General features: G+C 40.6%; 1 protein-coding gene across 1 annotated transcript in view; it reads right to left on the bottom strand.

Annotated features, from left to right (window-relative positions):
* Positions 1-866: 866 nt before the first annotated feature.
* RAB1A (RAB1A, member RAS oncogene family) overlaps positions 867-21,435 on the bottom strand; it is a 42,543-nt gene continuing 21,974 nt past the window's right edge. Inside the window, exons 2-6 of the mRNA XM_003830905.5 lie at positions 17,742-17,814; positions 10,987-11,082; positions 3,989-4,084; positions 1,935-2,066; positions 867-1,686 (exon numbers count right to left, since the gene is read on the bottom strand). Of these exons, the coding sequence (XP_003830953.1) occupies positions 1,489-1,686; positions 1,935-2,066; positions 3,989-4,084; positions 10,987-11,082; positions 17,742-17,814 (595 nt within the window). The 3' untranslated portion in view covers positions 867-1,488. The remainder of the gene's footprint in view (positions 1,687-1,934; positions 2,067-3,988; positions 4,085-10,986; positions 11,083-17,741; positions 17,815-21,435) is intronic.

Raw genomic sequence — 21,435 nt, 5'->3', positions numbered from 1 at the left:
TTCATTTTTGGCTTGTGTTTAGCTTAAATTTTATCATTAAATTAAGGAGCCCACAACAAAATGTGTTGCCAGCAGCCATATCCCAAGGCCCTGCGTGAAGAATGTTTTGGCTGCTATTTCAACCTAAGGAAACAACGTTTGACCTCAGTCACCTTAAAATGCCAGTGTGGGCAGAAGATTTTTTATTCCTCACAATTAAAAAACAAACAAAACCCCCTAGGATCTTGAAGGTCCTATTTCAGAAAATCTTCATATATGCAAAATGTCACCAAAATAAATACAGTTGCCTCAATTATCATTACCACCCAGTATTCATGTTTTAATTTTTAGGGATATAATTTCTAAAATTAGAGCAGTCAAATTTCCTGCTTCCTATCTTAATGCTTAAACCCTCCTCCAACACCAAGTTAAGCAACTGTGGAGGGTAAAATAGTTGAATCTGACTGAAAGCATGGAAGAAAAACATTGGCACACATTAGTCTGATCATTTGCCAATTAGGAAAGGTGCTGCTTTCTACCTCTACCACAGATGCATTTATGAAATGTTGATCAATGAAGCTATTTCAAATGGTTTTAGAGAAGGATCAGAGATAACGGGCTAGAAAGCATACATTCTAAACTTGTTTTACATATAGTTTGAGCTCCCTGAACTACTGAAGTTGGTTAAATCCCTACACAGCACAGAAGCCCCTCTAGGTCATGTTATTGGGCATATTATCTAGAAAGCAAATACTGGATGCTGCTCTAAGATAGGTCTAGAATACCTTAGTTTGCATTGTGCACACACAAATGGCTGTGTTGAATATAATGCAAGGCTCTATTTCCCTTTAACCATAAGAATCAAAACAATACTTATCACCATACAGTTTGATATTACTTCCAATAAGTACAATATTTATTAAACATATCTTCAGTTGTTTTGTTACATAGTGTGCAACAAATTACAATATTCTGCAGCCACAAATTATATGCAGAGTATGAAGAAACTATTAATCAGATAGTGTAATCTTTCCATTTATAACTCTACAAGGAAGAACTAGCAAATCAGATCTTACATATAACATCTCACTAAACTTTATGCATGGAAAGTGACAGACACTGCTTGTGCTGTTTGATACAAAATGGCTGAACTTCATCTTCAGAAGACTAAACCTGACATCTAAACATGCCAATATAAACATCAAAACAAAATATATTCTAACCAACCACGGGAAACAGTCTGGTATCAGGAAAGCAACAAGGATTACACACATTATTTTATAAACCAGCACACAAAGGTTTAAAACAGTTCTGAAAATGAAGTTAGCTGTCTTGAGTCAAGGGAATAAAAAAAAAGTCAGTATTGACCATTTACAATCTCTGACCTTTGTGGAGACGGTAAGAATCTGTTGTAGTGCAGCTACATACAGTACAATTCAGGCAATTTTGTTTTTTCACTTGGGTTCAGATTGCAAATTCATTGCTGTGAGAAAAGGATGGAGGCAAATTTTAGCAGCAACCTCCACCTGACTGCTTGACTGGAGTGCTCTGAATTTTAACATTGGACTTCTCAGCACCACCAGCTGTTGCTCCGGGACCCATTCGCTTTTTAATCTCAGCTGCCATCGTCATGAAAGACTGTTCTACATTCGTTGCATTCTTAGCACTGGTTTCCAAAAACGGAATTCCAAGGGAATCAGCAAATTCCTAAGAGAATAATGAGGCACAATTAACACTGAAAAATCTTTTTCACTAATTCTTAGTGCATTTCTACCATCCATAATGGAGCTTGAGGAACTAAGTTCATTGGATCCAAACAGATGCTACACAAATTGTCACTGTCACAGTATTCTAGTGCACATATTTTTAAAAGGCTGTGGCCTTACTGTTACTGCAGAACCCATACATAATTCAACACCTTCAAATTCAGTATGAAAATTAAACTTTAAACATACCTTCGCTGTTGTGTAGTCTACTACTTTCTTTGTGGTCAGATCACATTTGTTCCCTACCAACAATTTGTTGACATTTTCACTGGCATAACGATCTATTTCCTGCAGCCACTGTTTAACATTATTGAAGGACTCCTAAAAAGACATTTGAAAGACTGATAATATAGTTCGATAATATAGTTCTGGAATAAACAGAAACATCGTTCCTGACCTAACAGACAAATAACAAAGAGCTAGTGAGACAACTCTAGCTACAAAATAACCACTGCTAAGGAGTGAAGAGATTTTTTTTTTTGAGACAGGGTCTTGCTCTGTCACCTAGGCCGGAGTGCAGTGGCACAATCACAGCTCACTGCACCCTCGACCTCCCAAGCTCAAGCCATCCTCCCGCCTCTGCCTCCGGGATAGCTGGGACTACAGGCACATGCCACCACACCTGTCTTTTTTTTTTTTGGATTTTTTGTATAGATGGAGTTTCACTATGTTGCCCAGGCTGGTCTCGAACTCCTGAGCTCAATCGGCCCACCTTGGCCTCAAAAAGTGCTGAGTTTACAGGTGTCAGCCACTGCAGCTGGCCGTAAACAGATATATTAAAATGACTATAAATATCTAAACAATGACAAACTAGAATTTACAGGCTTAACGATGAAAATACCTTATTTGAAAGGGAAGTATAGCTTAATATTAAACTGCAACGCAGGCAAACCCAACTGCTTTGGAATATGCAATTTAAATGTACTACAAAACCTGGTTTTGAAATTTATTTATTTATTTATTTATTTATTTATTTTTTTTGAGACAAAGTCTTGTTCTGTCATCCAGGCTGGAGTGCAATGGCATGATCTCAGCTCACTGCAACCTCTGCCCGCTGGGTTCAAGCGATTCTCCTGTCTCAGCCTCCCAAGTGGCTAGGATTATAGGCACAGGCCCCCACACCTGGCTAATTTTTGTATTTTTAGTAGAGATGGGGTTTTGCCATGTTGGCGAGGCTAGTCTCTAACTCCTGACCTCAGGTGATCCGCCCACCTCGGCCTCCCAAAGTTCTGGGATTACAGGCGTGAGCCACTGAGCCCGGCCTGAAATTTGGTAAAATTTTGGTTTATGAATAAGATGACCTACTGTTACTACTAGAGATGTCAAAAGATGTTATTAAATATACTCATTTTCTTTTCCACAGTCATATTTAGAGGACGAAAGTTTTCATTTAAAAATATTTCACGGTAATACTAGAGATTTTTTAAACTAGCATCATTTTTTTCTCCTGCAGATATCACCCACCCAGCACTTCTAATGGCACTGAATCTAAATGCTTACATGTAAGTTATCTCCTAATTAGCTATGATTTCTCATTAGAGGTGAGATTTAACATGTGCCAAAAGAAAAATAAATTCCAATTTTGAACGTTTATCTTTTGTCCTTTTCTTTGATAGAAAGGACACTGAAATCTAAGTTTCTGATTTAAAAAAATAGTAACAAAAAAAGTTATGGCCCCTGGATCACATGCTTCACACTGTCCCACATTGTTCCCTCCATCGCTCTGCCCTCTCTCACAGCTAATCTTCAGATACTCATTCTCATACTAAGATCCTCCTACAGCTTATCCTATTCAAATCCTTTATTTCTGAACCACATCCTCCATAGGCAGAGACCCCCGAATCCCACTTTTGGCAATTCTGATGGACAAGTTCTAATTACCAGGCCATATTCTTGTTAATACTTAACACCAAGAACACAGTATAAGCCAAGCAACTCACGATTCCCTACAAACTCTTGCCTATATGTTAGAGTCTTGGCTATTTGATCAAAGTTATTTAGTTGACAATAAATACAACCAGAATCCGTTGAAAGCAAACGTAAAACTAATTACTAATGTTCTATTTATTACAGGAAAACAAATGTCTTTTAAGTGATTCACATTTATATTTGAGAGTGGACAAAGTTTTCTGCCATAAAATTAATACTGATGGCTTATATATGAAGTAGTAAATGAATCTGACATTAATCAAATAATGGCTTCCTACTTGGTCACTGTAACACAATCTCCTCTTGGAACTTACCTGATCTGTCACATCATACACAACTATGATGCCATGGGCTCCTCTGTAATAACTGGAGGTGATTGTTCGAAATCTTTCCTGGCCTGCTGTGTCCCACTATTACAAAACAATCAAGAAATCCAAACAATTCCATTAAAATAAAGTTGGGGAAAAGTGTAGGAGGGAGGGGAAATAGTTTAGTTTTCATAACTGTGGAGATTATCAGGATGTGATATAGAAACATTAGTCCTCAACTCATACCACTAAATTGCACGGTAATAAGCACCTGAAAGTCCAGAAAAGAAGTAGTACCTACAATTGAGCTTACGATAATAATATTAAAATTACAAGCTGTTGAGAGCAGGAACTATGTCATACTTTTCACATTCCCTACCGCCTTTAACACCGTGTTTAGGAATGCCACTGGCCGAAAGCCCTTGAACACAGAACTCTTCCATGTAAGACAAACTCACTTGCTAGCACATTCTACCATGATTAAAAGCACTGGAGGGACCTAATTCAAATAACTACCAGTCAAGACAGAACTTTAATCATCCCAAGCAGGTGTCTTTTTTTTCCCCCCTCAAGCAGCATCTCATTCTGTCATCCAGGCTGAGTACAGTGGCATGATCATGGCTCGCTGCAGCCTCAACCTCCCACCTCAAGCAATCCTTCCACCTGAGCCTCCTGAGTAGCTGGGACTACAGGCACGTGCCACCACACCCGGCTAATGTCTTCTTTTTTGTAGAGACGGAGTCTCGCTACATTGCCCAGGCTGGTCTCAAATTCCTGGACTCAAGCAATTATCCTAACTCATTCTCCCAAAGTGCTGGCATTACTGGCATGAGCCACCATGCCTGGCTAGGTGTTGTCTTCATCCTAGAGAAAAAAATGTAAGGAAGATGACTCCAAATACTTTCATAAAACGTATTTTAAGAACAATTTACTGCACTTCAACCATTTACGCTCAAACTCCAAAAACAAATGCTAACATTATTGCATTATAGTTCTGGGTTTTAAAAAACTGTTGGGACTGGGCACGGTGGCTCACGCCTGTAATCCCAGCACTTTGTGGGGCCGAGACGGGCAGATTACAAGCTCAGGAGTTCGAGACCAGCCTGACCAACATGGTGAAACCCCGTCTCTACCAAAAATCCAAAAATTAGCCAAGTATGCTGGCGTGCACCTGTGGTCCCAGCTACTCGAGAGGCTGAGGCAGGAGAATCGCTTGAGCCCAGGAGGCAGAGGTTGCAGTGAGCTGAGATCACACCACTGCACTCTGGGCAAGAGAGCCAGATCCTGTCTCAAAAAAAGAGAGAAAAAAAAAAAAGAGGCTCAAAGTCTTTCAGTGTATCCTTGGAGGAAGCATGAACTCGAGAATCAAGCTACCCTGACTTCAAAACATCAAATCCAGGTTCCTGGTTATTTAATATTAGGGAGAGTCACCTAACAGTTTCTTCATCTGTAAATGCTAGATAGCATTCACCTTGTACAACAGCTAAAGGGGTTTAAATGAACTAATGTTTGTAAAATGTGCCTGACTATAGAAGCTGCTCAATAAAGCAAGTTTCCTTTTCTTCCTTCCTCACCAACCTCTTTCACAAAGATAGAAGGAAAAATTGTTTTTTGACTAAAAGTCAACAAGAAGTTACAGCTGATTAAAGTAAGCAATGGCACCCAAAAAGTAAAATTTCCTTTTTTTCCAAAATGGAGGTATTGCTATGTTGCCCAGGCAGATCTTGAACTCCTGGGCTCAAGTGTTCCTCCTGCCTCAGCCTCCAAGTAACTGGGACTACAGGCACTGATATGGTTTGGCTCTGTGTCCCCACCCAAATCTCATCTCAAGTTGTAATCACTGAGGGAAGTGATTGGATTATGGAGAAGTGATTGGATTATGACGACGGTTTCCCCCATTCGAGTGTTAGTGAATGAATTCTCACAAGATCTGATGGTCTCATAAGGGGCTCTTCCCCCTTCACTTCCTTCACACTCTCTCGCCTCCTGCCATGTAAGACGTGCCTGCTTCCCTTTCTGCCACAGTAAGTTTCCTGAGGCCTCCTCAGCCATGCAGAACTATGAGTCAATTAAACCTTTTTTTTAATAAATCACCCAGTTTTGGTCAGTTCCTTGTGGCAGTGTGAGAACAGAATAATACATGCACCATGCCTGGCAGAAAGAGTAAAATTTCTGATGTTTCCTTGCTACTCTGAAAACTTTCCTGACACTAAATCCTAACAGTACTAACAATACTTTCCTTCATATGTAATTCTCATTACTCCTCATAATCAGAGTAACTTTTTCCCATGTTTGTCTCTCCCATTGTCTGCCTCCTAATGGGCTATGTTTTATTCATCTCTGTAACCTCCAAGTGCCTGGTGTAATGTAGACATTTTCATAAAGCCTCATGAATGAACAATCACAGAAAGAGGCCTTCCATGGTGTACAACTGGACTCAGTACCTGCCCTATCTTGCTGAATGTTTTATAATCTAACAAAACTCAGATCTAAGACCGAGATGTCACACCTGAACAGGAAAAGCTGAAAGGAAAGGATAATTAAAATATAAATCAACAGAATCAAGATTTTGAAAAGACCTAGAAAACTTGAAGGATTACTGAAGCCAAGCAAGAGGAAATGATAGGATTAAAAGTAAAATCTTGTGTTTAGATTTTTTTTTTTTTTTTCAGACGGAGTCTCGCTCTGTCACCAGGCTGGAGTGCAATGGCGCAATCTTGGCTCACTGCAATCTCCGCCTCCCGGGTTCAAGTGATTCCCCTGCCTCAGCCTCCCAAGTAGCTGGGATTACAGGCACGAACCACCATGCCCAGCTAATTTTTTTGTATTTTTAGTAGAGATGGGCTTCACCATGCTGGCCAGGCTGGTCACGAACTCCTGACCTAGTGATCTGCGTGCCTCTGCCTCCCAAAGCGCTGGGATTACAGGCGTGAGCCACCGTGCCCGGCCTGTGTTTTAGATTTTTAAAACACCAGTCACAGAAGTGTAAAGTGAGACCCTCTTCTTTTTTTTTTTTTTGAAACAAGGTCTCGCTCTGTTGCCCAGGCTAGAGTGCAAATGGCACAATCTTGGCTCACTGCAACCTTCATCTCCGGGCTCAAGCAATCGTCCCACCTCAGCCTCCTGAGTACCTTGAACTACAGGGACACACCACCATGCCTGGCTGAATTTTGTGTTTTTGGTAGAGACAGGGTTTCGCCATGTTGCCCATACTGGTCTTGAACTCCCGAACTCAAGAGATCTGCCTGCCTCAGCCTCCCAAAGTACTGGGATTACAGGGGTGAACAACTGCACCTGGCCAAGGTCCCTATTTTAATTAAAAACAAGCAAATCAGCCAGGCGCGGTGGCTCACGACTGTAATCCCAGCACTTTGGGAGGCCGAGATGCACGGATCACCTGAGGTCGGGAGTTCGAGACCAGCCTGACCAACATGGAGAAACCCCATCTCTACTAAAAATACAAAATTAGCCCGGCGTGGTGGCACATGCCTGTAATCCCTGCTACTAGGGAGGCTGAGGCAGAAGAATCGCTTGAACCTGGGAGGCGGAGGTTGCAGTGAGCCGAGATCACGCCATTGCACTCCAGTCTGGGCAACAAGAGCGAAACTCCGTCTCAAAAAAAAAAAAGAAAAAAGAAAAAACAAGCAAATCAAAAACCTTAAGACCCAAACTAGAAATAATATGGCTACTGAAACAACAAATGGTTGTCTTTGATTAATAATAAGAAAGGGCCATGAGCCCTTGAAGTTCAAAAGAGAAATTCATTCAGGCTCCAAATCAAGACAGGATTTACCTCATGTGTTATATCTCATACTTGATTTAAGAAATCAAATTTAATAAAAGGCATTTATAAAATGTAAGAATAACCCAAATTGCACAAGGTTCTGAAAATATCATTACAGGAAAGAATGAGGACTTCAGAGGTAGAAGAAAGGTTGTGATAAGATCAATCTGAAGGGCAGGCTTGCCAATAAAAGAGGAATTAATCTGATTCAGGCAGCTCTACAAGGCGGAGGAATAAGAAGAGACAGAAGTAAAAGAAACAGGCTTCAGCTCAATATAAAGAATTAACATGTCTCTAAAAGAATCATGCAGTGAGCTGACCACTGCACTCTAGCGAGGGAGACAAAGTGAAATTTTTGTCTCAGAAAAAAGAAAAAAAGAAGAATCACTAGGAATAAATAAAAAAAATAACTGGCAACTAGAGGTTTTGTGGGGTTTTTTTGTTTTTTTGTTTTTCTGTATGTTTTGCAAAGATGAGGTTTCACCATGTTGCTCAGGCTGGTCTTAGACCTCCTGAGCTCAGGCAATCTGCCCACCTTGGCCTCCCAAAGTGCTAGGACTATAAGCGTGAATCACAACGCCCGGACAGCCACTGCGCCCAGCCTTATTTTGTTTTTGAGATAGGGTCTCTCACTCTGTCCCCAAAGCTGGGGTGCAATGGTGCAATCTTGCCTCACTGCAGCCTTGAAGTCCTGGGCTCAAACATTCCTACCACCTCAGTCTCCTGGGGAGCTAGGACTACAGGCATGGACCACCACACCTGGTTACTTTTTTTTTTTTTTTTGGTAGAGATAGAGTCTCTATGTTGACCAGGCTGGTCACAGGAGCTATGTTGACTCCTGGCCTCAAGTGACTCTCTGACCTCGGCCTCCCAAAGTGCTGGGATTACAGGCATGAGGCAACATGCCTAGCTGAAGTTATGTGTAAAATGGAACTAGCTATTTCGAAAAAATGGTAAGCTTCTTAAAAATGTTCAAAAACCCAGGCGTGGTGGCTCACGCCTGTAATCCCAGCACTTTGGGAGGCCAAGACGGGTGGATCACTTGAGGTAAGGAGTTTGAGACCAGCCTGGCCAACATGGCGAAATCCCATCTCTACGAAAAATACAAAAATTTTCGGAAGGCTGGGCGCAGTGGCTCATGCCTGTAATCCCAGCACTTTGGGAAGCCGAGTCGGGCAGATCACGAGGTCAGGAGTTCGAGACCAGCCTAACCAACATGGTGAAACTCTGTCTCTACTAAAAATACAAAAAATTAGCAGGGTGTGGTGGCGCACGCCTGTAATCCCAGCTACTCAGGAGGCTGAGGCAAGAGAACTGCTTGAACCTGGGAGGCGGAGGTTGCAGCGAGCCGAGATTGCACCACTGCACTCCAGCCTGGGCGACAAAGCAAGGCTCCATCTCAAAAAAAAAAAAAATTGTCCGGGCATGGTGGTACACAAATGTAATCCCAGCTATTAGGGAGGCTGAGGCAGGAGAATCACTTGAACCCAGGAGGCGGAGGTTGCAGTGAGCTCAAATCACGCCACTGCACTCCAGCCTGGGAGACAGAGCAATACTGTATCTCAAAAAATAAAAAAACAAACAAACAAAATGTTCAAAATGAGGCCTTCAGGCATGGAAAAGAAATTCCTATTAAAGATGAAAGACAGACAAAGATGAAAGACAGTGTCCTATAAGATCCCTTCCAGCCACAGGAAAGTAACAAAATATGAATGTTTCACACACAAATACACACCCAAATCTTATGACCACCAATGATCACACATAATACAATTATTCCATACCAGTGCTTTAAAGTACAGTTTTGGGTAGATCTTTATGTACTCTTTATGGTGCCAAATAAAAGGTTGAGACTGTACTTATATCGTGGGAAAAAATATGGAGGGTAATTTGTTCACTGATTGAAAGTATTTCAAGCTATTTCTGAAAACTAAATCCTTGCAAGTCCTAATTTGACACATCAAGTGTGTTTACTTATATCAATATCCACAGCCACCTATCTTTTGTTAACGTACCTTCTTTTCCTCATCAGAATCATGTAAGAAAAGGGAGCAACTTAACCTATCAAACACCCATTTATCTGGGCATGTCATATCATAAGTAGTATCTATATGCTGCCCAAAAGTTTACAAAGGGCTTTCACACGTATTGTCACATACACAAAGCTATTACAGTTGGTTCTCACAACTACCTTATAAATTAGTAAATCAGGTGTCATCACACACATTTTAGAAAGGAAACTGGGTCTCAGGGTTACTTCGGCCTTTTCTCCAGAGACACAAACCCATGATTCTCTAACAGGTAAATACTAGAACCAAGACAACAAATCTAAGTCTTCTGACTCCTAATGCAGGACTCCTTCCAATTCCATGTGTCATCAGTTCCATGAAAAGGGGCAGTCACTGGTTTCCTGTGTTTATAGCCTACTTCTTGCTAATAGCCTACTCTGAAAAATACTGAGAGATTTATTTTTTAAAAGACCACAGATATGCCCACACTGACAGGACTCAGACCCATACTGAAGAGGCACAACTGAACTATTATAATTGCCTATATTTAATTGGGGGCTGGGGGTGTAAAGATGGATAAGGGGGATAGGATGGCACAGAGACACAAAATATTGAAGACAGAGCTTCGGTCACTTGATTCTACCAGTAACTGTAGGCAAGTCATTAAATCTTTCAGCATTCGTTTTTTTGAGCAGTAAAATGAACATGTTACAAAAACTAAGTTCCTTTTTCCAACAAAATTCTGTGTTTCTACAGAGTTGGTGCACACTATCTAATAAAAATACTTAGAACTACATAAGTACTTCTCTTCAACTGAGCCACATATGAAGAATCTCTTCCTAGGGTTCCTTTAATGTTCCATGCACTTAGCACAGTAAAAGACAAACAAAAATGGTCTATAACATTTGCACTGTAGGACAAGGTAAACTTGAACTTAGATTTCCACTGATAAAAGAAAAAGATGAGGACCAAGTTTGACTTAAAACATGAGTTTCTCTGCTTCATGAACAGAAAATTCAATGAGGCTTAAGTAATCTTGAAAACATTATTTTTAATCTAAGTAATTCTTATTCTACCATTCTATCTTAAGTACATGAATCTTAAGACATTTTACATTCAATTTTGTTAGCATAGTAAATATATACAAAATAACAATACATTACAAATTTACCAAAATAAATTTCAAAAAAATTACTAGCCAAGTCACTTACTATTTGAAGCTTGATTGTTTTCCCGTCTAACTCTATAGTTCTTATTTTGAAATCCACACCAATTGTGCTGATGTAGCTTTCTGTATATGTATCATCCTGAAGGGGGAAATAATTAACAATTAAATGTATTGTTCAGTGGAGCAGATGCAAGTCTAAGTGGAAAAAAAAAAACTGTTGTTCAAGAGTAAATTTAAAAAAATGTTTACTTTTATCTACAGTCCAGATTTATGAATGAAATGTATAAAGTATAACATGCTGACAACAGCCACTCCATCAACTTTCAGTACTTACTTCATATTCTGATTACAAAGCACTACTTAACTGTAGTTTCTTTCCTTAAGATCTCTACAATAGCCATTCTTTATTTTTTCCAAACATCATCTCTTGCCAAATTCTTTACATACATCATATAGAAAAATATTTTATATTTTCAATGATTATGAATAATTTTTCTAATCACTAATCAGCAAAACTCTTGCGACCCACCCACCCAATTTATTCACCACAAAACAACAATAATTTCACTCCGCTTTTTCTTAGAAGTCAATCTTGCTTCCTAATTATGATTTTTTTTTTAGATATAATGCACATAACATAAAAGTCACCCTTTTGAAGTGGACAATTCAGTGGTCCTTATACATTCACAAGGTTGCAAACTACAACCACGAATTCCAGGACATTTTCTTCACTCCAGAAAGAACCCGTCTTCACTCCCTGGCAACCACTAATCTACTTTCTCTTTAGATTTGCCAATTTTGGACATTTCGTATAAATGGAATCATAAAATATGTGGCCCTCTGTGTCTGTCTTCCTTCATTTAGCAGAATGTTTTCAAGGTTCATCCATGTTGTACCATGTAACAGTACTTCATTTTTTTTTTTTTTTTTTTTTGAGGCAGGGTGTTGCTCTGTTGCCCATGCTGGAGTGCAGTGTCATGATCTCAGCTCACTGCAACCTCTGTCTCCCGGGGTCCAAGCAATCCTCATGACTCAGCCACCTGAGTAGTAGGGACTACAGGCGTGCATCACCATGCCTGCCTAATTTTTGTATGTTTAGTAGAGACAGGGTTTCGTGATGATGGTCAGGCTGGTCTCAAACTCCTGACCTCTAGTGATCCCCCTGCCTGAGCCTCTCAAAGTGCTGGGATTACAGGTGTGAGCCACCATGCCTGGCCCATTTTATTGGCTGAATAATATTACATGTACAAATATACAACATTTTATCCATTCATAAATTGATTTGGGTTGTTTCCACTTTTTGACTATTATGAATAATGCTGCTATGAACATTTGTGTACAAGTTTTCCTGTGAATATATGTTACCTGTCAATTTTTTAACCTAATGTTAAACTTTTAAAATTATAACTGCTTCTCGCAAGTACCTTCCATGAAATTTTATTCAGAATGGAATAAAAATATTTCTCGTGAAAAGATATATGAATGAACAGACCAGGCTATCATCATATGAACCACAAAGCACCACCTAAGAAGTACTCTGTCAACAAAGATGGACCTTAATCGAATCAGGTCTAATGAGAACGGCACTGCCAAACAGAACTTTCTGTGACAATGGAAAGGTTCTATAAGCTGTGCTAGCCAATATGGTAGCCATTAGCCCTATGCAGCTTGTGAAACAAGAAACTAAGTTTTTGATTTTTTCAATTATTTTTCCCCCTTAAAGGGACAGGGTCTTGATGTCTCCCAAGCTAGAGTACAATCGTAGCTTACTGAAGCCTTGAACTCCTGCACTCAAGCAATCCTCCCACCTTGGCCTCCCAAAGTGCTGGGATTACAGGTGTGAGCCACCAAACTTTTTCAATTTTAATTAATTTAAATTTAAATAGCTACATAGAGCTAGTAGCTACTCTAAGGATAGTGCAGTTCTAGGTCTTCTAATTACAGAAAGAGGGACAAACAAATAAGCATAAGGACATCACAAGGAAGCAAAATGACAAATCTAGAATATTGGACAATCTACAGGACAAGTGCTCCAGTTTCTGCAAAAAGTCAATGACATAAAAAATATATAAATAAAAAAGGTATAAAACTCTAGATTAAAAGACTAAGCAAGAAAACAACCAAATGGAAAATGTATTTTGCAGGTTGATAATGGCAATGTCATTTTATAAGAAAATGTTTTTAGAAATATGGGCCGGGCATGACGGCTCACACCTGTAACACCAGCACTTTGGGAGGCCAAGGTGAGTGGATCACAAGGTCAGGAGTTCGAGATCAGCCTGGCCAAGATGGTGAAACCTCATCTCTATTAAAAATACAAAAAATTAGCTGGACGTGGTGGTGGGCGCCTGTAATCCCAGCTACCCGGGAGGCTGAGGAAGGAGAATCACTTGAACCCGGGAGGTGGAGGTTGCAGTGAGCCGAGATTGTGCCACTGCACTCCAGCCCAGGCGACAACGCATGTCTCTGTCTCAAAAAAAAAAAAAAAAAGTTATGTTGTAATTGAGTGCCTAATAAGTATCAGGTACTATAGAAGTATATAGAGGCCAGGCGCAGTGGCTCACATATGTAATCCCAGCACTTTGGGAGGCCAAGGTGGGAGGCTCACTTTAGATCAGGAGTTCAAGACCAGCCTGGCCAACATGGTGAAACCCTGTCTCTACTAAAAATACAAAAAATTAGTGGGTGTGATGGCACACGCCTGTAAACCTAGCTAGTCAGGATACCAAGATGGAGAATCGCTTGAACCCATGAGGTGGAGGCTGCAGTGAGCCGAGATTGCACGACTGCACTCCAGCCTGGGCGACAGAGCGAGACTCCATCTCAAACCAAAAAAAAAAAAAAAAAATGCAGAGAACAAAATGAATGCAATAAATATTCATGTAGCACATCTATCCCCCAGGTACTTGGATAGAAATACTGAATTCTTGGCCGGGTACAGTGGCTCACGCCTGTAATCCCAGCACTTTGGGGAGCAGAGGTGCACATATCACTTGAGCTCAGGAGTTAGAGACCAGCCTGACCAACATGGTGAAACCCCATCTCTACTAAAAATACAAAAATTAGCCAGGCACAGTAGTACATGCCTGTAATACCAGCTACTCGGGAGGCTGAGGCATGAGAATCACTTGAACCCGGGAGGTGGGAGTTACAGTGAGCTGAGATCATGCCACTGTACTCCAGCCTGGATGACAGAGCTAGACTCCATCCCAAAAAAAAAAAGAAAAAGAAAGAAATGCTGAATTCTTGTAAATCTCTAAATGACCTTTACTCCCATGCCTGAGCCGTTACTATTCCTTCTGCCCAAAAGCCTCAGTTATCTCTCTCTGCATAACCCTACTTACTCCCCAGCCCCAAGGTCATGTGGCATTTATTCATCCTTCAGTTTTGAGCTCAGGCAATACTGAGTGTCCAAACAATTTCTTCAACTCCTCAGCCAATAGATTCTTCCCTCTGTGCCCCCAGAGCTTATTGCACATTTCTTTATTATAGTCCTCACGATTGTCTCTATTAATATTTTGAGGGTATGGGGATCAGCATTTTAAAAATACTTTCCAGGTATTATTGGAAAACCTTTGACTTCAAGCAATGGACATCCCAGAGAGGGTTTTCCTTGAGGCACAAACACCTGAGGCTACAGCTAGATTCTTCCCACCTACCGAGAGTTGCTTAAGAATTATGCTTAATTTTAATATTTGCCAATTTAATAAAAATTAAATGACACCTAAGTTTAACTTAAAGGCCTTTAATTACAAATAAAGTTGAGCCTTTTTTTCCATATTTATTGGCAATTTGTATTACTTCCTTTTTTTTTTTTTTTTTTTTGAGATGGAGTTTCGCTCTTGTTGCCCAGGCTGGAGTGCAATGGTGCGATCTCGGCTCACCACAACCTCCGCCTCCTGGGTTCAAGCAATTCTCCTGCCTCAGCCTCCCAAGTAGCTGGGATTACAGGCATGCGCCACCACATCCGGCTAATTTTGTATTTTTAGTAGAGACAGGGTTTCTCCATGTTGGTCAGGCTGGTCTCGAACTCCTGACCTCAGATGATCCGCCAGCCTCAGCCTCTAAATGCTGGGATTACAGGCGTGACCCACCACACCCAGCCAGCAATTTGTATTACTTCTTTTTTCAACTGACTGCTCATGTATTTGCCACTATTTCCATTAGGAGAAATATTCTTTTCTTGTTGATGTGCAAATGTGCTTTATATGTTGAGAATACCAATCCTCATATATATATATTTGCTATTGCCATTAGTTTTCTAACATTTTTGTGCCTGTGATAAATTAATTTTAATAGTCAAATTTAGCAGTGATTTCTTGGTTTTTTCTTATTTTAAAAAATACCTTCACACACCAAGATTAAAGAGCCACCTATGTTTTATTCTAGTACTTCATGGTTTTATTTTTAACTGTTATATAAAAAGAATTATACACTATTTAATATTTTTTAAATAACCTTCATTAATATCGGCACTCATCAGAAAAGTCATATGTATTTAGAATACTGTCAAGTGGTAAACTGCAAGTTTTTTCAAATTCTAATTTTCCATGGTAAACTTAAATTTTATTTCAGCCAACAAATGCTTGCAGCTACTTCCCTTGAAATGACTATCACAGTTCATCTGAGAAAATCTGTCAAATAGCCAATTTCTGTTCTAATCTGTCTGTTAGCTGTTCTTTCAAGTTAAAAAAAAAAAAAAAAATGTCCAGGTGCAGTAGTTCACGCCTGTAATCCCAGCACTTTGGGAGGCTGAGACAAGCGGATCACGAAGTCAGGAGTTCGAGACCAGCCTGGCCAACATGGTGAAACCCCATCTCTACTAAAAATACAAAAACTAGCTGGGCTTGGTGGCAGGTGCCTATAATCCCAGCTACTTGGGAGGCTAAGGCAGAAGAATTGCTTGAACCCGAGAAGCGGAGGTTGCAGTGAGCCGAGATTGTGCCACTGCACTCCAGCCTGGGCAACAAGGCAATATTCCATCTCAAAAAAAAAAAAAAGAAATGGTGTTCCACAGAAAAAAATAAAGCAGTTAGCTCAGCTTACAACTCAAAAAACTACAAATGCTTTTCTTTTCTCCAAAATAACCAACACACTAGCCAGTATGCAGTAAAAAGTGCTTTCTCCAGCACTTTGGGAGGCTGAGGCACATGCATCGCTTGAGCTCAGAAGTTTGAGACCAGCCTGTGCAACACAGTGAGACCTTGTCACTACAAAAAAATACAAAAATTAGCCAGGCATGATGGCGCATCCACTTGGGAGGTCCCAGCCACTTGGGAGGCTGAAGTGGGAGAACAGCTTGAGCCTGGGAGCCAGACGCCACTGCACTCTAGCCTTGGCAACAGAGCCAGAATCTGTCTCAAAAAAAAAAAAAAAAAACATTGTTTTATGTGAACTTCCCATTTCTTCACAAATATTTTTAAAGGAATACTCATGGATCAACATTTTTCAAAAATTAATCATTTTAACTGTTTTGTCAAGGACAATCTTCAATAAAAATGGCAGGGCTTGTTTTTGTTCCTGTGAGGGCACAGAGGTAAAGAATGCCATCACCATGAGTACAATTTGGAGCTTAGCGCTGCCTTGATGTGTACCAAGCCAGCAGCAATTTTACCCACATGCTTTTGTACCAGAGCCAATGTCATCACTGAAAAACGCAAACATCTTTTATATTAGTATTATTACCGAGTAAATATTTCCTTACAAATACTAACATCTTAGTATTATTAGGATATTTTGACCTCATGGGCTACCTGAGAGGGTCTTGGTAACCCCCAGGAGTCTTTGGTCCATGCTCTGAGAAACAATGATCTCTAGAAGGGAAACATGCTAATTTATTTTTTTCTTTTTTTTCTTTTTTTTTTGAGACAGTCTTGCTCTGTTGCCAGGCTGGAGTGCAGTGGCGCCATCTCAGCTCACTGCAACCTCCGCCTCCTGGGTTCAAGCGATTCTCCTGCCTCAGCCTCCCGAGTAGCTGGGACTACAGGCGTGTGGCACCACACCCAGCTAATTTTTTGTATTTTTAGTAGAGATGGGGTTTCACCGTGTTAGCCAGGATGGTCTCGATCTCTTGACCTTGTGATCTGCCCGTCTCGGCCTCCCAAAGTGCTGGGATTACAGGCGTGAGCCACTGCACCTGGCCAGGAAACATGCTAAATTTAAAGGTAGTTGATAAAGACTATGAAGGACACTGTGGATTCTGTTAAGTCAAAAGTCCTTTATCTGTCAGCTTCAGCATTTAGAACTATGCCATTGGCCAACGAAGTTTGTCCAAGACCCTACTTTTTCTTTTATTAACTTTTTTTTTCAGAGACAGAGTCGTGCTATGTTGCCCAGGTTGGTCTCAAAACTCCTAGACTCAAGTGATCCTTCCACCCCCAGCACCCTGAGTAGCTGAGACTGCAGGCATGATCCACTGCGTCACCTGGCTCTGCTTTTTCTTTTTATTCTACTAAAGTTTAACTTAAAGATTTATTTTCATCAAGTCGCTTTCAACACAGGCCACCAACTACCCCTTTAACTTGCTGCCTATATTGGAACTGCTGTTTGACTCTGACCAAAAGTATTAGACATTCTGACTTTATAACCATACTTCACTGAATTTCTTTTAAGAGCAACAATATTTTTCTATTTAACAGTCCAAGATACCACTGGGGATGTATATTTGGAGTCTTTAAATATATAAATTCTGGAAGAATTAACTTATTCTGAATAAAACTGTTTAATTTTATCTACCTAGAAAACATACATAGCATTAATTGTACCATTAATTGTAAAGACATTTCAATTTCAACTTACTGCAAACCTAAGAAGAAGGCAAGACTTTCCAACCCCTGAGTCGCCAATCAGAAGTAACTTGAATAAATAATCACTGCAAAAAGAAAAAGAAAATGATGTTAATAAAAAGCACACTGCATTGCTATAAGCTATCCAAAAACAAAAACACAGCTACAAATAACAACTCACTGTGAAGACTACATCTCCTATAAAGCCCATGCATGGCTTAAGCCAAAACTGCAAACAGCCACAGCCCTTCTGACAGATCACTAAACATGATAAAATTATGTAAAAAGTAGGCAATGCCACCTATGATCTCTAACATCAGTGAACTTCCACTTAAAAAGAAAGAAGGAAAAGAAAAATAAGTGATATGCACTCTTGGACTGCCCAAGATACTTAAAACATTCTAAATAAATCCCACTCCTCTATAGTATTAGAATACAGAAAGGTAACTTTTCATTGTTTTTGCCCATGAAGTATTAGTCTCTCCTTCAAATTCTAAGATCAGGCCAGGCGCAGTGGCTCACACCTGTAATCCCAACACTTTGGGAGGCTGAGGCAGGCAGTTCACTTGAGGTCAGGAGTTCAAGACCAGCCTGACCAACATGGTGAAACCCCGTCTCCATTAAAAATACAAAAATTAGCTGGGCATGGTTGCGCACGCCTGTAATCCCAGCTACCTGGTAGGCTGAGGCAGAAGAATTGCTTGAACCCAGGAGGCAGAGGTTGCAGTGAGCCGAGATCGTGCCACTGCACTCCAGCTCCAGCCTGGGCAATAAGAACGAAACTCTGTCTCAAAAAAAAAAAAAAAAAAAATTCCAAGATCAAATAATTTCATAGCACTCCTCCAATGAAGGGGTTCTCACGATCCTTCTCTAGCATCCAGCTTGAATTCTCCCGTCAAAACAATGTTCATATAACTTCTGAAAGCCCATATTATAAACTAGAAATGTGGTAAATTCACAGGCTGTTTATCCAAGTGCAAAACTTGACTAACACTCTACAGTTGTATTAAAGCATTTTTCAGAACCATTGAAAACCAAGCTTTTTTTTTTTGAGACGGAGTCTTGCTCTGTCACCCAGGCTGGAGTGCAGTGGCGCGATCTCGGCTCACTGCAACCTCCAACTCCCTGGTTCAAGTGATTCTCCTGCCTCAGCCTCCCGAGTAGCTGGGATTATAGGCATGCGCCACCACGCCCAGCTAATTTTTGTATTTTTAGTAGACACGGGTTTCACCGTGTTGGCCAGGATGGTCTCGATCTCCTGACCTCATGATCTGCCCGCCTCAGCCTCCCAAAGTGCTGGAATTACAGGTGTGAGCCACCGCACCCAGTGATAAAACAAGGCTCTCTTTATGTATCTCTAACATTGCCAGGCCTAACTCAAAAACTATCCCCAGAGATTCCTTCATGGAACTAAGACAACATTATTATTCACCCACGGTCTCCAAGGAAATCCCTCATAGATCCTTCCCAACTCAGACACCAGTTCTATGCATTCTTTTAAGCAATTTCAAAAGGACAAAAACCTTAGAATTTATATATCGTTTTTGTAGAAGATATACATGATTTTGTATTTTGTCCTTTTTGATTTACTTTCAAAAATATGCTAAAGTGAAAACCTCGTCACAATTTAGATTAAAATTATTTACATGTAAACAAGACATAAAACTTATTTTTTTCGTTTTAATTGCACTGCCAAAGAAGAGAGGATATAAAACTTCTATAAGCGATTATCTTTGTGAATATTCAACTATTACGTAGGTTTACATAATGATATGCATTACTTAAAACATTGTTTGGGTTTTAGCAAATTACCATATTATACTTATTGTTATACTTATTGTCTTTAATTATATATGAGGAAAATAATTTTTTTAAATCCCAAGTGCCAGTCAGCAGCAAAACAGAAGTCAGAGAAGGAAACAAAAATCTTCTAAACAAGTAAATCAGAAGAGGGGACTGAAGCATAGAATGAACTAGACATCCTTTCCAGTTTGAGATTTTAAAATTTTTAAAAAGATCGCTATTGTAGAATATTATCCTTAATAAATGATTGATACCTAATACCAACAATTTGTATTTGGCAGTTCAGCTGGCTGACTTTACTACTATTGATAAGGTTCCTTCTTAATTAAACCAAATATTCTTCTTTCTTTTTTTGAGACAGAGTCTTGCTCTGTTGCTCAAGCTAATTTTTGTACTTTTAGTAGAGACGGGATTTAGCCATGTTGGTCAGGCTGGTCTCCAACTCCTGATCTCAAGTGATCCACCCGCCTTGGCCTCCCAAAGTGCTGGGACTACAGGTGTGAGCCACCATGTCTGGCCCCAAATATTCCTTTTTTGTTTGTTTGTTTTGAGACAAGAGTCTCGCTCTGTTGCCCAGGCTGGAGTGCAGTGAAGCAATCTCAGGTCACTGCAGCCTCCACCTCCCAGGTTCAAGCAATTCTCCTGCCTCAGCCTCTGAAGTAGCTGGGATTACAGACATGTGCTAACACACCCAGCTAATTTTTGTATTTCTAGTAAAGACGGGAGTTTCACCATGTTGGCCAGGCTGTTCTCAAGCTCCTGACCTCAGGTAATCTGCCCACCTCAGCCTCCCAAAGTGCTGGGAGTACAGGCATGAGCCACCGTGCCTGGCCCCAAATACTCTTAAGAATACTGAACACTGAACATTAACCATGAGTATATGTTAAGAATTTACCTGTATGAAGAAAGCAAGACTATCACAGCATTGATACTACCATAGTAGGTTGGTTTTTTGGGGGGTGTTGTTGTTGTTGTTAGAGAGTCTCACTCTGTCGCCCAGGCTGGAGTGCAGTGGCTCGATCTCGACTCACTGCAACCTCTGCCTCCAGGTGTTCAAGTGATTCTCAGGCCTCAGCCTCCTGAGTAGCTGGGACTTAGTAGGGAGGTTTTTAAACAGAAGTTTCAACACAACAACTGGACTCAATGTACCAATCTCCCTGAACTCCACGCCAGGCATCCAGTAAACACTCAAAAACATTCCCTGAATTTGCTGTACTGGACCCAGTTGAAGTAAAGGACTGTACTGGGCCTCAGATGTTGCCTGAAGTATCACCTTAAAGATCAACAACCCAGGCTAGGAGTAGTGGCTCATGCCTGAGGTCAGAAGTTCCAGACCACCCTGGCCAATACGGTGAAACCCCGTCTCTACTAAAAATACTAAAATTAGCTAGGCATGGTGGTGGGCAGCTTTAATCTCAGCTACTTGAGAGGCTGACCCATGAGAATTGCTTGAACTCAGGAGGTGGAGGTTGCAGTGAGCTCAGATCACACCACTGCACTCCAGCACGGGCAAAAGAGGAGTCTCAAAAAAAAAAAAAAAAAAAAATCAACAACTCTATTTCAGAGCAACCATAAAGCTTTAAAAAACATGAACGGGGCCAGGTGCAGTGGATCACCTGAGGTCAGGAGTTCGAGACCAGCCAGGCCAACACGATGAAACCCCGCCTCTACTAAAAATACAAAATTAGCTGGGTGTGGTGGCAGGCGCCTGTAATCCCAGCTACTCGGGAGGCTGAGGCAGGAGAATTGCTTGAACCCAGGAGGCAGAGGTTGCAGTGCGCTGAGATCACACACTCCAGCCTAGGCAACAAGAGCAAAACTCCATCTCAAAAAAAAGAAAGAAAGAAAGAAAGAAACATGAAGGTTTCCTAATTGCATTACAAGTTACATTATGGTTTCAAGAA

The sequence above is a fragment of the Pan paniscus genome, chromosome 12 (genome assembly GCF_029289425.2).
Source record: "Pan paniscus chromosome 12, NHGRI_mPanPan1-v2.0_pri, whole genome shotgun sequence".
Classification (NCBI taxonomy): Eukaryota; Metazoa; Chordata; class Mammalia; order Primates; family Hominidae; genus Pan; species Pan paniscus.
The sequence above is the reverse complement of the archived record's forward strand: the minus strand, read 5'-3'. Positions and strand labels throughout refer to the sequence as shown.